General features: G+C 33.1%; 1 protein-coding gene across 1 annotated transcript in view; it reads right to left on the reverse strand.

The window, feature by feature from the left end:
- Window positions 1-597: 597 nt before the first annotated feature.
- Window positions 598-16,234, reverse strand: part of LOC130442346 (uncharacterized) — a 60,896-nt gene continuing 45,259 nt past the window's right edge. Inside the window, exons 7-18 of the mRNA XM_056776376.1 lie at window positions 15,165-15,448; window positions 14,427-14,578; window positions 12,484-12,596; window positions 9,376-9,463; window positions 6,701-6,936; window positions 5,273-5,629; window positions 4,971-5,219; window positions 4,463-4,677; window positions 4,054-4,345; window positions 2,630-2,859; window positions 2,329-2,481; window positions 598-924 (exon numbers count right to left, since the gene is read on the reverse strand). Coding sequence (XP_056632354.1) covers window positions 685-924; window positions 2,329-2,481; window positions 2,630-2,859; window positions 4,054-4,345; window positions 4,463-4,677; window positions 4,971-5,219; window positions 5,273-5,629; window positions 6,701-6,936; window positions 9,376-9,463; window positions 12,484-12,596; window positions 14,427-14,578; window positions 15,165-15,448 — 2,609 coding nt within the window. The 3' untranslated portion in view covers window positions 598-684. The remainder of the gene's footprint in view (window positions 925-2,328; window positions 2,482-2,629; window positions 2,860-4,053; window positions 4,346-4,462; window positions 4,678-4,970; window positions 5,220-5,272; window positions 5,630-6,700; window positions 6,937-9,375; window positions 9,464-12,483; window positions 12,597-14,426; window positions 14,579-15,164; window positions 15,449-16,234) is intronic.

Genomic DNA, 16,234 nt, shown 5'->3' on the forward strand with positions numbered 1-16,234 from the left:
AGCACTTTTTTGATATATTCACGCGACAGCGAAAAAGCAAAATTAAATGGCGACAGGCAAACGTGCTCCAATTTGTAATCTCAAGAATTGTTAAGTATTGAGTAACAATCCGACCATTGTTTAGCAAGAATTTTGTTAATCAAAACAAGTATTGTCAAACAATTCAAAAAGTATGTACATTTCGAATCAAATTGAGCTTTATTTTTGTATTCAAATCTTGTCGCCACAAGCCAACACTTTGTTCTTTCTTTTACAGAATTGTAAACAAACAAATAAGTTGCTTTTATATAAAGTCCTGTATATTTTTCTTATTAAAATTGTAAAAGTTAGATACTGATTTTTGTCTACACTGACAGGTACCTTTTGAAACTCTGTTCAATAAACTGAACATTTGTCAACTTTGGACTTCATCATTTCTCAACAAAGAACCCAAATCCACTGAAAAGAACAACAATTATCTATTAACTAATTGCGGGTCTCGGCCCGGAAAATTCAGCCTACACAAATAAACTTTTATGGACAATATTATGGAAAATAACAAAGAGAGAACCAGCAACGCCAGAAAACAACCATAAATTAAAACAGAAAGAGATATAACCCCAGCATCACGCTCTAACGTCATACGTCAAAATGGATTGATTGGCTCTTTTCTATAGCTACGAAAGTTTTTCATAATCATAGTACCTATAAAATGTATATTTTCAAAAGTAGACTGATTTCTCGAAAATATTTCGTATAGAATTTTATACGCTCATTGAAAATGTTCTCGAATATTAATATTTTAATAATAGTACTCACGTCCAGCTGCATTATGATTTTGTTGTAGGCCCATAACCATCTCTGTTGAGCGGTAATTTGAGGTCTTTGCTCTTTCAATTCTTCTTCATGTATCTCTGGAACAACTAAGCTCGTCTCTTCAGTTATCTGTGAAACGAAATTATACACATTTGCATATAAAACAGTCTACATCATGTTAAAAGCAAATAGAAATCATGTGTTCGTAAACAACACATTGTGCATTACATTACTCAATAAGTAGTATGACTAAGAAAAACGCATTCATACCAACGCTTTTCTAACTTCTCGATGCAGTGCTTAAAGAGGGATTTGTCTTTTGCCTGAAAATAGGTTTCAGTTTCAGTTTCAGCATTGCTTCTTCATTTGAGCTAAATTTCTTACCGACGAGCATTTTTTGAGGTCAGCGAATAGCCAGTAGTCACTGAGGCCTCGATCTGGACTATACGGTGGATGAGGTCGGATAATACTTTTACAGTATTTTTTTTCGTCAATCTTATATATTAAAAAAATTGATGATTTCCATTTCGAGTCCATTCAGGGGTTCTACTCAACCAATTTGCTTAATTTTTTTTTTAATGAAAGGTATTGATGCACAAATCAGCCATCAACCATCGGATTTCATCTAATTTTCACCATTCTCAAATTATACTCAAAAGCGATTTCCCCCTGTACATTACTTATGGGAGTTTTTCACATACACACGTTTTATCCTCAATATCTCAGATTCTATTCAATATAGAGACTTCTTTTTGGTTTATTAACACTCGCTGAAAAACCTTCTTTCTTTTGAGTTTTTGAACACTTAAATCGGTTGAGTTGGAGAGGAACTAGGCGCGGACATTCAATGTGGAGTTATGGATTTATGTAGGTTTTTGGCAATTTTTCTACATTCATAGATCTATATCTCAGGTTCTGATATAGCTACAGAGTTCGTTTTGGTTTAAGAACACTCACTGAAACACCTTCTTTCTTTGAGTTTTTGAACACTTAAATCGGTTGAGTTGGAGAGGTGCTAGGCGCGGACATTCAATGTGGAGTTATGGATTTTTGTAGGTTTTTGGCAATTTTTCTACATTCATAGATCTATATCTCAGGTTCTAATATAGCTACAGAGTTCATTCTTCTTTTCTATTATAATGATTTCTGATACTTATTTAATGGATTCGATGCGAGCGAAGCCGCGGGTAAAAGCTAGTAAGCAATGAAAATTAAGACTAAAAATTGTTTCGAATCCATTGTTTTGAAAATAAAAAAAATAGCTTCATTAAAATGTCACTTTTTCTGACTAATCGAAATGTCATCAAATTTTACTCATAGTTTTCTGAAAGTTGGTATTTCTTGAACGTAATATGGATTTGACAATGGCAGCGACATCTGTGTGTCAGTCACACGACTTATTAATTGATGTATTACTACTTGAATATAAATTTGTTTTTTCATTATGCATACAATACACAGATGGGAAAAGGGCTTAAATAACTTCCATATGAAGAATCGCGCAAATTCTATATTTGTAATGATTTCATTTACCTCCTTCTGTACATCTTGTAAGTGTTCCTCGTCTAATACGTCTTCAAGTTGCTCTTGAGCAGTGGGTGACCGTCTCACAGATAAACGACGGCTAGGAATACTGGGTTCAGTTCCATTTTTACGTTGATAGTTCAAGTACGGATCGTCGTAAGTCTACAAAGAATTTAACAAAATTGAAGGAAAGAATAGTAAAATTTGTCAAAAATTAGAAAGAATAATTGTTTTTAGCTGAATAAGAAATCAAGGAAAATAACATTTTCAAAGATACGAAAATCATATGATTAGTAAATATGCGAATTACTTGGTAAGACTGCTCAGCAGAAGACCTCCTGGATCCAGTACCAGCTTGTTGTGCCCTTTGCATCGCGGCCAGTGCCGCTGGATGATACGGATCCATAATAACACTAGCTTGTGATGGTTCTCTACTGCGCATAATATGTGTTTCACTACTGTCATTCTCTTCTCGATTTTCTACGTGTATCACAGACAATGGGGAATCGAGTTTTATTGCTTGATTTACTGCATTTTGACCTAAAAATAATTAAATACATTAAATTCTAAAAGTTTTCTTCACACATTGCTTTGATGCTGAAGCTGATCTAACCAGATCTTCCAGAACTATTTATAATCAGTAAACAGTGGTATTCAAAACTTTCGTATGCTTAGGATCATTATGATCAATACTTAACGTAGGTATTGGAAAAACGTATTTTATGACAGTTATAATATATACTAGTCAGCAGTAAATTTTATGTACGCATTCAAAAAATTATTGGATTGGATACATACAATGACAATCTGTAGATAAAAAATATGAATATAAACGAATACAAGACTTAGACGATGATAATAATGAACAAAAAACATGAGATAAAATTAGAAGAATCAAATATAGAGCAACGTTAAAGAACAGTATTAAACACATTCTCATGATACTAGCACAAGACACAGTTTATAGCCAGAAAATAAAACAAAAATGGAAACAGAAATAAATAAAAAAAAAGCATTTGGATCAGATTCATAGATATACCACAAGAACAAAAAGCAAAATATAGAGTACAGGAAAGATATTTCTAAAAAAATAAAGAATAAAACAGATATAATAAAATGAGCTGGACAGAAGAAATAAGGCCGGGGAAAACGAAGGAACGAAGGATAAGTTAGAACGAATCAAGAGTTAGGAAATAATTGAAACGGAGTCAACAATGACGCAACTCTAACAAACCTTACACTTGAAAAGGTAGAAAGGCATCAGGATTAAATAAGAAAAAAATTCATAGCAAAAATAATTATAGATTCTTCTCCTTCTACAACCCAAGTTCCATCATCCATCAATTCAGTGATGCACAACAAAGCGTTGTGCAAAAAAATCATCAATATAAAATGGTTCATAAACTCTCAAAGAACAATACAGAATGAAGAATGGAATTTCCCTTATATAGCATTGTGTTTGGTGAGACAGAAACTCATCTAGTACAACCATATCGGAAATTAAATAACAGAATATCAGTTAGCTAACCTTGAGAATGAAAAGAAATCTTTAGTGATCATATTACCCTAAATTCTAAATTAATTCATGGAACCCATTAATTCACTGCTTGACAAAATAAAGATTGACTTAAAGTTTGATATGAATCTTCGTCCTTTTTAATGCTGATAAAGTTATGAAATGATTGTGTAAGTAAAAGAATTTGAGAATATATGAAGACCGAACCGCATACTTACCGTAACTAATACTACCTTCAGTCTCTTCTTCAATATACTCCTCTATGGGTTCTTCGGTTTCTAAATAACTATCATCCTGTAATTCTTTATCATTTTCCAGTTGATTCAACTGATTCATTTGATTGCTACCATAATAATTTGTATCAACACAATTTGGTTGCTTCAAAATCGTTTTGCCATTGACTGAATTATTTCCCATACTACTGTGATTGTGCACTTGAGCAGCTACGGTGATACTAGGAAGCGCTGTTGTGTTTTCTATTGCTCTGAATGGCGTCTGCTGTTGTTGTTGCTGAAAAAATGCGATACATATATTTACAAGTTTTATAAAATGTTTCAAGAAGGCTCTTTTCACAAATATAGTGAAATCGCACGGACACTGATTAGAAATAAAGTATATTGAACTCACCTGATGGTCCCCAAGAATCGGTATACTGTTCAGGATATTCTTTTGTGCTATGTCTAAATTGTGTGTTGTATTTGTGAGGACTGTATCCACGACTGATCCGACATAAAGTGATTTCTTTGATGATACAACCGTATCAAACGAATCTTTAAGTTCATCGTCTCGGGATTCTAAACTATCTGTGTTTTGTTGGATCAAGTGATTTGTATTCATATCACCTAGAAAAAAGAACAAACTGAATGTAAACGAGAACCCAGAGAAGATAGTAAACGTTTATACACATTGGAAATTTATTATATCTTGGAAAAAAATTGTAAGGCTACACGCAAAACAGTCTTCATTGGAATCTACGGAAAAGAATTAGGGTTTCCAACACAGCATTGTTGAAATCCTCCTATCTCCTAACATCAAAATTTGGTAATCGAATTGATTGAGATAGTTAAAGGACATACAATAATCAATGTAATAAGGATATTTTTAATACAATTCCTTATAATTCCGGAATACTTACTCAATCCTTGTTTCCTATAAACATCATCATTGTAATAAGTTTGATTGTAATCGCAATTTTGAGCAGTCGTATAATAAAAATCGTTTTGAAATGTCGTACTAGTTGGAACTTGGGGATAAGCTACACTCTTATCATTGGCTACGTATGGTAATGTATAAACATCTATGTCCTGTGCTACTGGCAAGTTATCTGTACTTTGATATGCATAATTGTAGTCTTCATTATAATTTTCTGTGGCACTTATAGCTCCTATAAATTCTTAAATTAGCTATAAACATATTATAAATATAAAAATGGAATACCAAATCTAACATAAGTATTGTCTATTTGAGATTCCCCATAATCATCAGCGGAGCTGGTCCTTTTCAGTTGCTTGTTCCTCTTTCCCTTAAGGTTAGGGGTAGGAAGTTTGCGTCCGGGAGTCATGGCTCTTGTAGGCTCTAATGCTTGCGTAAGTCTTGCCATTATCCGGGAATTTTTTGTTGGCGTTGGAGGAAGACTGGCTCCTCGATGAGTATAGGATTCTGGAGATTTGCAGCCTTCTTCTTGACTTTGCTGGGAGAATTGCCTCCAAGAATTTATTTTGGTCGGTATCTGAGGCATTTTTCTACGGCCGGTGGACATTGGTCTCGAGGATTCATCATATAAGGAATAGGTATCTATAAAAAATTGAATAGATTGTTACATCTAATCAAGATATGATAAATGATTCATAATTAAATCTATAGGCCGATCAAAATTGACCCGGAATGATGCATTTAAACTGTGCTGGTTATATTGACCATAACGACTACGGAATAGTTGAAAATGTAGTATTTTGAACTACACTATCTCGAACGCAAGTAGTTGAGTAACACAAAACACAAAGTGAGGGTCGTAACTTTGTCAAAAGCTTGCCTCTTGCGAATCGCCCATCAACCTATAGAGGATAAGATCACAAAGTTCAAGAAATGGAGCTCAAAATTCGCCCTGTTAGTATCCGAGAGATAGCAGAGTCACCCAAAATCACTTATGGATAGACTTAACATATTTTGATTGTTTTGGGTACGAGACGGGTCACTGCTTATAGCTGAGGTGGTATATGAGACGTAATTTTATGAAACTACTCAATAATCTAGCGAATAGAACTCTAAAAATTAGTCGAAACTATAAACACCAAATCAAAGTCTATCGAAAATCAAGACAATGCTTATCGTGTTTTCCAATTATCGTGGTGTGGTTAACCATGAATCTGTTACAGAAGGCGTATGCATAAAAAATTAGTTATAAATAACTGAATTACTTAACGATCTGAATTTTGAGAGTATCTAAGACCAAATTTCTTCATACAATGTTCCATAAAGTCAGACAATAGCAATTTCTGTTGCTGAGACTCCAACGAATTAATTTATTTGTCAGGAACGTGGTCTGGAAAATATTTATTGTTATTCGTACCACATACCCAAGAATGATTGTGTACGCCATAAATTGAACAAAAAACATTGAACAATTTGCAAGCATTTTTCTGATGTGAGCCTATTCATAATAAAATTTCTAACCAAACTGAACAAAAATCATCTATGAATTGTTATGTGGGTCGCCAAATGAGGCAGAGTGTGAACCTTGTATAAGTATGTTAGTAGTAGAAATGAATTATTTTTAATCTTACTTTAAAATGTTAACATATGTGTATGGAAAACTATTTTCTACGCAATATCTATTTACAGTATTTTTTTTTCTTCAACAATCACCTGTATTTTGTAAATTTTGTATAGAAGGTAGTTGCTTATTAGTTATATTTTGCAGTTGGGCTGGTATAGTAGGTAATTTCTTAGACGTTCTTGGTTTTGGAAGGACGTACATATTGTACCCTCCACTATCCCATTGACGGTCTTCATCTTCTTGTCCGAATCGTTCGTCTTGAGTTGGATAGGGCAGCGAATCATAGTATTCCTCCACACTTTTATTTTGTTGAAATGATGAATACCTTAAAAAAATAATAATTTCTTAAAACATATATGAAGTATTGTTATTTAATAACGAGACTGACGATACAAGGGCAAACTGTTACTGTAAAACCTCTGTTACGAATGTCACTCGCTGTTGTAAACAAATCATCATAGCCGAAGTCTTAGTTCGAGTTGAAAAAATAATAGATGCAACTTATAATTTATCAAAATAAACATATGTTCATCGTGTGAATTTGGATTTGATTGGTTGAAATGTTGCCAATAAGGCCGAGAAAACGTTATAGATGATTTTCGCCCAGGTTTCATTTCCACGTCAAAAATTGGTGAAAAAAATCTATAACATCATAAGATATTGCCCTCGTGGCGTCAGTTAAGTATTCCTGTAATGACAAAAATTGTAGAAATTGTTTAGTTTACATAACAATTTCTCAAGCCTTTGCGTAGTTTTTGGCTTCAAAAATATACCTAGAGGTAAGTGGAATTTCCAATGAATTAGTAGTTTGAAATATTTTATCTTTCAAAATTTACGTATCCCACAAAACATTTTATACCAAAAGTATTCAATCGGTCACAATGGAAATTGACTAAAAACCGGTATAAGAACATAAATGCATAAATTTCATCTAGCAGCAGGCGAAGACTTCTGTGCAGACTTCCACGCAATCTAAAGCTCATGAGGAGGTGATGTAAATCAAATAATTTATTAAGTTTAGACACGAAATTTTCTAATAAAATCTTGTAATAAAAGTTTGTTTGTTAACATAATTCTTTTGTTTATATCTGATGACAGATTATTTATTATACCTGTTAGTAAGGGTGAATTTATTAATATAATATTTTATTGAAACACGGATTTTCCAGTAATCGTTAGATTGATAGGTCATTGTACAGTTTTTTCAAATTTACATACATTTATGAGGGTCATTCAAAGCTCTCTCTGTAATAACCAAGGAACGAGGAATATCGATCGAGAACATCTTTGAGAACATCATAGCCATATTATCATATGATAAGATCCTTTAAAATACTGGCTGAATTCCGTTATATGCCCATAACTTTCAGAATTTATTTATAAACAAGTATCTTGAATTGAATTATTATATATGATATACGAGGATGTATTGATATCTAGTTAGCCTAGACCAGTTCGTGATTTAGGGTTTGAATTACTAGAACACCCCTCTTATTCACTAGATTTGGCTCCGTCCGACTATCATCTCTTTCTCATCTGAAAAAAATTGTGAATTTTTTCTGTGGAAGTCTGGTTTGCAGAGCAAGGAGAAACATTTTTTTTTGAGAGGTCTAGAGACGTTGCAGATTCGCTGTAATAAATGTATCCAATTAAGAGGGGAATCTGTTGAGTAATATAATATTTAGCCTTAGTAAGCTAAGAATTTTTCAATATATCCGCGTATACTTTTCAACAACAATCAATAAGAAAAATGTATCCCTAATCAAAAGGTAACATGGAATTCTTAGAATGTGAAAATAGCTCCTGTGATATCATTTTTTAACTGTTGTGTGATTGAAAATCTTATCGACATTTTTTTCTTTGTGATTATGTAGCACACATATTTCATAAAAAATAGCAATACAAGCCTATTATGGTAAGGGAAGAATTGTAGACACATAAAAGATTATGATCGAAATGTGATTATCTCACAGGTTGTTTTTTATTCATTTTTTGAACTTAATCTCTCATCCACATTCTCATCTTTTGCTGGTTGCTTTCTAAAAAAGACGCTGGTTTTTTATAGTTCTCACTGTTCAGTGTGAAAAGCCAAAAGTTTCATTTTAGCCAAGAATGTACAGTACCTCGAAATGCCAGAAATGATTCAGTTTAAAATTAATATTCAAAGATTTATATTTCTAGAACATTGCCTACCAAAGCTGTATATCGGAAAAAACTGACAAAACATATGTGATAAGAATTTTATAGAGGTGAATAAACAAAAAATTTTGGTTAGATTTTCAGAGTTTTCAAAGAAGGCTACAAAAAAACGAGTCAAAATCCTACTTCTAGGTGGATCGACTGTCAAATCATCTGTCTTCCTCTCTTTCCTTCAAACAAATAGGAATGTATAAGTTAGCGGCAAGAAGTGAAAAGGATTAAAAGCGTACATTGTTACATTTGTTTAATTTCTATGAGTAGCATAACTGACAGATATCTGAGCAATTTTTGTACTCTTTTGTGCTATTCTACAAAAATAGCCTATAGGTTTAACGAGTTGTGGAAAAATACATATTTATATGTTAGTAATAATTATTTAAATATCTCAAATTTATGATACTCAATTGAGGTATATCACTGCAAAACAAATATAAATTAACGCACATCATAATAAAATTAGAAAGTTTTTGTAGAAGTTTCGAATTTGAAATTTTCACCAAAAATGAAACGCAACGTTCACTCGTTTGGTTTAGAATCTTAGCATTAATAATATATTATATCTCACCTGCTGACAGTGCTTGTAGAATACCCAGCATAGTCGTAACTAGCATCATCGTACAATGTAGTTTGCCTCTCTAAACTGGGTCGTCGTCCTGAAAATCCATATTATTTTATCAACTTGTCAACAACTAAACAATCCTTGGAACTTTTATTATTGGGTATGCTTAAATATTTCCAAAAAAATATTTCAAATATATGCAAATATATTTCTTTCGCTTTGTAATTCAAAGAAAGTACATCGGTTCTTCAAACTGAACTAAAGATTATATGACATAATCCGTAAATACAATATTTGACACCATGCTAATTTTTTACGTTAAACTACAAACGGCTAATTAATTGAAAACAATTTATATTTTTAAAGAAGCTACAACGAATAAAAATCAAGTTTTATGATATATGTACTTTACATGTAAACGAATATGGTCGCAGAAGTACCTGACCCAAAAAATAAAGCACAAAAATTTCGGTAAAAAAATATATTTATTGCTCAACTACATTGCTCCATACAGTTTTCCCAGTGATGTTCAATAAGTTCGATACCCTTTTTTATAATAAGAATCGTCAAGCTCCTCAAAATAGCCATTAACTACCGACATCACCTCTACATTGGTGGAGAATCTTTGACCACCGAGCCATTTTTTGGAAACCTCGGTGACTAAATCTGGAGAATAGGGTGCGTGTTGAGCAAATTCAAACTTTATTTCAATAAGTTTGGCCATTGCAATAACCTAACCTAACGGATGTGTGAGTTGGTGCATTACCTTGATAAAACAACACTTTCTTCTTAGCTAAATGCGACCATTTTCAAGTGATTTCTTCATTCAATAAATTCGTATAATACTCACCGTTGATGGTTTTCATATTTCAAGATTGTCAAAGAAAAAAACCCCTCACGCAACCCAAAGAACGGACGCCATCACCTTGCCTGCAGATGGAAGGGTATTTGCCTTCTTTAGAGCGGGTTCTCCCTTTTGAGTCCATTGTTTCGATTGTTTTTTTGTTTCGACTGTGAAATAACGGACCCACATTTCATCCATGGTTATGAAGCGGCGGAAAAATTCACCTTTATTTCTGTGAAACATTGCCAAACACCCCATGAAAACATCTTCAAGAGGATGTTTTTATTATATTGTTTATATTGTGAGCAAACATGGCACCTTTCTTGCGTACAATTTTTTCATTTCCAAATTTTCAGTTAATATGCGATATACCGCACTTATTGTAATGCCTACTATGTCTGCTAGCTCGCACCGTAATACGGCCTCGCTTAAACTCTGCTACGATAACGAAGGAGCAGTCTCATCCAGTGTAGAATCTAGTTCATCCTTCATGTTGGATGCGCTAACGCCTTTTAAATAAAAGTATTGTATCTCACATAACGATGACCAATTTTTTCTATATTTACAAATTTACAGGAAACATAAAAACAATACTAAATAACGTGGCTGTATAGATTGTGTACTTTCTAATACAGTGATATTTTTCAAGCAACTACCGTCATCTCTTGGTCATGCCAGGTACTTCTGGGACCATTCTCTTAGAATGTTTTACATTCTTTTAGTTTAGTTTCAATCCTCCAAAATGAGGATTCAAATTACAATTCAAAAGGTAAACCCGCATTTATCAATATCATTGATTATAATATTCATTCAATGAATCGATGTGGAATTTATTTGGGGGACAGAAAATAATGAAAAACTACCCCACAAAAAACATTTTTGGAAATATCCCAAATATGAGATAAAGGTCAAAACAAAAAATGTACTTAGGTAAAATTTGCTACCAAGTCAATATTCACATCAGTCACATTTGACGTATTTGTAATAAATAATAAAAATGTATTCCATAGTCGTGAGGATTAATCAAAAATTTACAAAATATCGAAGAATCTCAGTCTTTAAACTTTTTGGTTTACACCTAAAAAGTCAACAAATGATCTCAGAAATGTGAATCTCGGGTGAATTATTACTTTTAAGGAGATACAAATGCCTAGATCTGAGACCATTTATTAGACTTGGTAGATATGATGTAAAATCAAAAGTATGGAAATGCTGCCAGAGTAGTTTGGAAAACAGTATAACAAATTTAAAAAATGATAGAAATTCTTTCATTTATAAAATACACACATCGCAAAACTGTTGAACCATCCAAGTTTGTCTAAATGAGACTCTATTATGATAAGTCAAGAAGTGTATTTACAAAGTACATTTAATTTGATCATGTATCTAAAGCAAATTGGTTGAATTCTACTCATTAAAGAAAAATACTGACAATAGGGCATCGTGAAATGATTACTAGAATTTGAGAATCTCGTGCTTGAAAACAATAAGGCCGTTAATGGTAATTCATCGGCATGCTGTTTCTTTCTTCGTTGTTCATCCTACCAAATCTCATTTCTGGCGATTTTGCTGACCACGGTAATATTCTGACTTCTTCTTCTGCGTAGAGCCTAGTATTGTCTTCTAGAAAAATTTGCTCCAATTTCATTTCGGAGAGGAATGAGAATACGATAATTATGCATTATACCTTCAAGAAACATAGTCGCTTCAAACTGTAAGTTTCCGACTGTCACTAACTGTAAACTGTAAACTGTAAACTGTAAACTTCTGTAAACAAGACATAACGCCACTGAGATAAAAGGTAGCATCTGTGTTCCTCTATACAAGCGGCTGACTTGACTACTCTTAAGGGTCTCCTAGATCGGTAATTGGTTCCAGCAAGACTCTGCTATATTGTGATACAATGAATTGATCTCGGACAGCTGATAATGTTGTGATTCGATTTTGACGTATATAGCCTGCTACACACCGATATTCTCTCGTATTAGTTACTCCTATGACGCTTAGTTTCACGTTTCCCTTTAACACTGTTAGTTTGCTGGTACAAGTTCGTCCAAAGTATCTCGCCAATATCCTTAATCTATTGAACATCTACTGCCAGGCATAAGTACTAATTGAAATTTAATAATCACTTTTTAAACAATGATATCTAAAATATTGGAATAGTGATCAAATGTTCGAAAAAGAGCAATCATTAATTTTAAAATTTACGTGGGCGAGTATGAATTTCGGCAATGTGTCTATTTTATATTCTTTTTGTTCAGTTTTACCTTTGGAATATTGTGTCATCAAAGTTTCATTGGCGTCTGCGTAGTAAGTAGCATCAAAACTGTCATTACTTTGATTGTAACTCATACTTTCACAACTCATCCAATTTTCACGACTGAAAAATATTTCCAAAATTAAATTCTAAATGAAATGTTTATCAAACAAAGAAAAAATTTCAATTATATATATATATATATATATATATATATATATATATATATATATATATACGTATTCAAAATTAATATTCTAAGTACTTGGATATCCAATGTGATTTATTCTGTGGCTTATTCAGTTTACAATTATTTACTTTTAATATTATTTATTTGGCAGCTTCTTGAACTTCAAGCTTTTTCCTTGTTTTATTATACTTTAAAAATTTTATTCATACTGAGATAAAATGAACTCCAGAGTGAAAGTTGTTAGTTCTAGTTATAAATTTTCTAGCAGCGACAGCTCACGATATAGTTAAAATAAACAAACAAGGTTATAAAAGCACGGAACGGTAAAAAACGGTAAAATAAAGGAAGAATCTTGTCGTTTCCTAAATCTATTTAAAACATAATTAAATTATTTTCTTCTTTTTACAGAAAATCATGAAATATTTCTAATTCTATCATGTCAAATGTAAATATGGTCAAAATGTACGAGAGATGAATTTTCGACACATTCGAACTACATGTTGTAGTGGAACTTTCCTAGAGTAAAGACAGATGGCATTATGTAGACCAGCGAGTCGTAATTCGAATTTTAGAAGAAAATAAGATGCCCGCATTTGTCATTCATAGTAAAATCTTTGAAGTATATGGTGGAGAAGTAATAATCAAACAACATAGCATGGTGCCGCTTTTTCAATTATGCAGTACAAGATATTTCTTCAACGACAGAAAATAACACGACACGTGTTGGGGGAAAAATGATACTAGCATAACTCGTAATGGAATCGAAGAAACATATCGATGGAAGACACACACCACTTATGGTGTGTGCCTACCTCCAATATAACACAACACATTCCACGCACATGAAGTCTTGAATGATTGCCTTGAATAAGACGGTAATTTGGGTGACAGCATGTAAAAATCGATGCATATATATACTCAATAAGTGGAATGATTGCGCTTCCTTCCATCATCCCATCTACTGCTGCTACTGTTAAGAGAAGGAAACAGCAAGACGACAGGAAACATATATGCACCACCAACATTGTTTCTACGTTCCATCACCCTTGCACCAAAGGAGATGATCGTGTCCTCTCTACGTACCTGAATATAAAAATGAGCTTATGACCTTTCCCGATGTGGCGTATTCTCTTGAGAACGGAGGCTCCTTTACGTAAAACGAAAGTTACGTAGTTAATAACCTCTGTAGACATTCTTTTGACCAAGACACTGCTCATTTGTTGGTGTCTCAAACTTACCTGCACCTTACATACCAGAAAATCTGTACCTAGGTTACAGCAAACACGGCTGTTCTAGCTGCTCAATACTAGACCCTCATATAAATAGTGTACTCTAAGTAACGAAATATGAACTAGAAGTAAAATTTGAGGTAAAAGTCTCTACCAGTGAAGTTACGTCTATAATATTCTAGGATTAATTTGGTGTAATCGAGATCAATTATCTGAAACATAGCCAGACTAACAATGCAGATCGTTATTGTGTTACTTTAAGAAAGTTACTCGAAGCTACTGCTAATTTAACGCAGGACTTTGCCGGTTCAAGTGGGATTATTCAATGTTTTCGAGATTAGAAAAACCCTTATCCAACTCCTATTATCTTCAGATGGCAATAATAGTAATAGTGGTAAGAACAGATGACTCTTAATACCTTTCAGTACTTTCTATATTTTATTAAAAAATATTTTTTCATACGACTCACCAAACATAACAAATCATTATCCATGCAAATAAATCGGAAAATTTATCAAACTAATATACACACACCTTGAATAGTTTGACTGACTAAGTTTCTGATTATGGGGCCGGCTATTATAAAAAAGTGGTTCAGTATCAGTACTACTTTCCTGAAGTTGGTTAGAATTTTGACTACGTTGATTGTTCTTGTAAGTCGCACAATTATCCGTAGAAGAAGGATGCTGCTGAAACAGAAATATATATATTGAACAAAAAACATTTTCAAGATGGAAGTAAAGAAAAATATGTATTATAACAATTTTCATAGTTACTTTTGAACTTCCCTCCTCTTTCAAGCGATGCAGGAAATGAAATTTAAAAGAAGAATTCTGACAGCTCATCATTTTTCTCATCACTCTCTGAAGAGTAGGTTAACAAACTTCACTACCAACTAAAACACTTTTTTATATCTACTAAAAAAATGATTCATTCGAACAATAACCTAATAATTAAAAGCCCACAACATAGTAATCTGCTAAAATAAATGAATCGCCTTCATAAAATTGCTCCTAGAGCATAAAGAACTAATCCCATAACGACCCTCTTGACATTCCGTCTCATTTTAAGCTAAATAATATCAAAATGTATCCTATTTTCCAATATTCTTCGCAACGACCTTTTCTTCTATGTTGTGTTCAAGACAGCATCTTCTGAAATGGACTTTCTCACTTCATCAACCAAAATCATTTGAAATAGTTTAAATACTTAGTTGTTTCAGCAAAACAACATCACTGGAACTGGATTCTAAAGTCCTATATGAAAACTTACCTGGTAATGACGTCTATGAACATCAGGACTAAGATGCTGCTGGTTTTGTGAAACACCCAACATTTGCTGGTGATTATACGCGTTAGGAGTATCAGCCCGTTCCGATGAGTTTTCTCTGGAGGTCTCCAGAGATCTCTGTGGAGTATTGATTTGATAAGCGGCCGATCTAAATTGAGAAGCTGAGGAATTAGGGTGTTGCCCTACGGGGTAGTTTAGGTCTGAAGTGTAGTCGCTATCTTCACTGTACCCCGCTGAAATGTCATTTTCAAATTGATTATCATGAGCTGGAAAAAAAATAAGGGGAACTATAAAGAAGCATGCTGGCAAGGTGAATGAAAAGTTTTCAGTAGTGTGCTTGGTGTCACTTTGTATGGTATGGGTACGTGCAAATCTGAAAATTGAAAAGTTTCATTTTATATAAGTATATCAATTTCAGAGTACCTTTAGACAGGACAAGTAGAATAGTTCACAAAAATAGCTAAAAGAAAGTGATTAAAAAACAAATTGAAGAAGTAAAAATTATAATAAAAGAAAAGATTTGGGAAGACGATAGAGCATTCGATGGTTACATATAATTATATACTAGATGAGATCAAAGAATATGGTGAATTACCCTTTTACAAAAAAAGTGAAAAGTGACATAAAAATTGACGATTTTCCATTTTTGGCTACCAGTACACTTATCCCAATTTTGAATATATGACAAGAAGCAGATCTGGAAGGCTATTCTCAGCAATGGTGTCAAAATGTTTCCCTTTCAACACAATTTTTATTGTGGGAAAGTGCCAGAAGACAGAACTGACTGTGGATATAGGTGGACAGGAAGTGCTTTAGTAGCTACAAACTCACGAATCACTTGTGGCAAATCGCGTTGTCATGGTAAACAAAAAACCCATGGCTCGTTTTTCACAAACATTCTATTATTCTAGTTTTGTACAATTTCGTCCTTTTTGGAGATCAATGAACATCTGTCGTCTTTAATTTGGTTTATTTCCACTTCCAAGATGCTTATACAACATGTAAACAGTCTCCAATCATATATACCAATATACCAATATTGCTTGAGCCAC

This window comes from Diorhabda sublineata, chromosome 4 (assembly GCF_026230105.1).
Source record: "Diorhabda sublineata isolate icDioSubl1.1 chromosome 4, icDioSubl1.1, whole genome shotgun sequence".
In the NCBI taxonomy this organism is placed as follows: Eukaryota; Metazoa; Arthropoda; class Insecta; order Coleoptera; family Chrysomelidae; genus Diorhabda; species Diorhabda sublineata.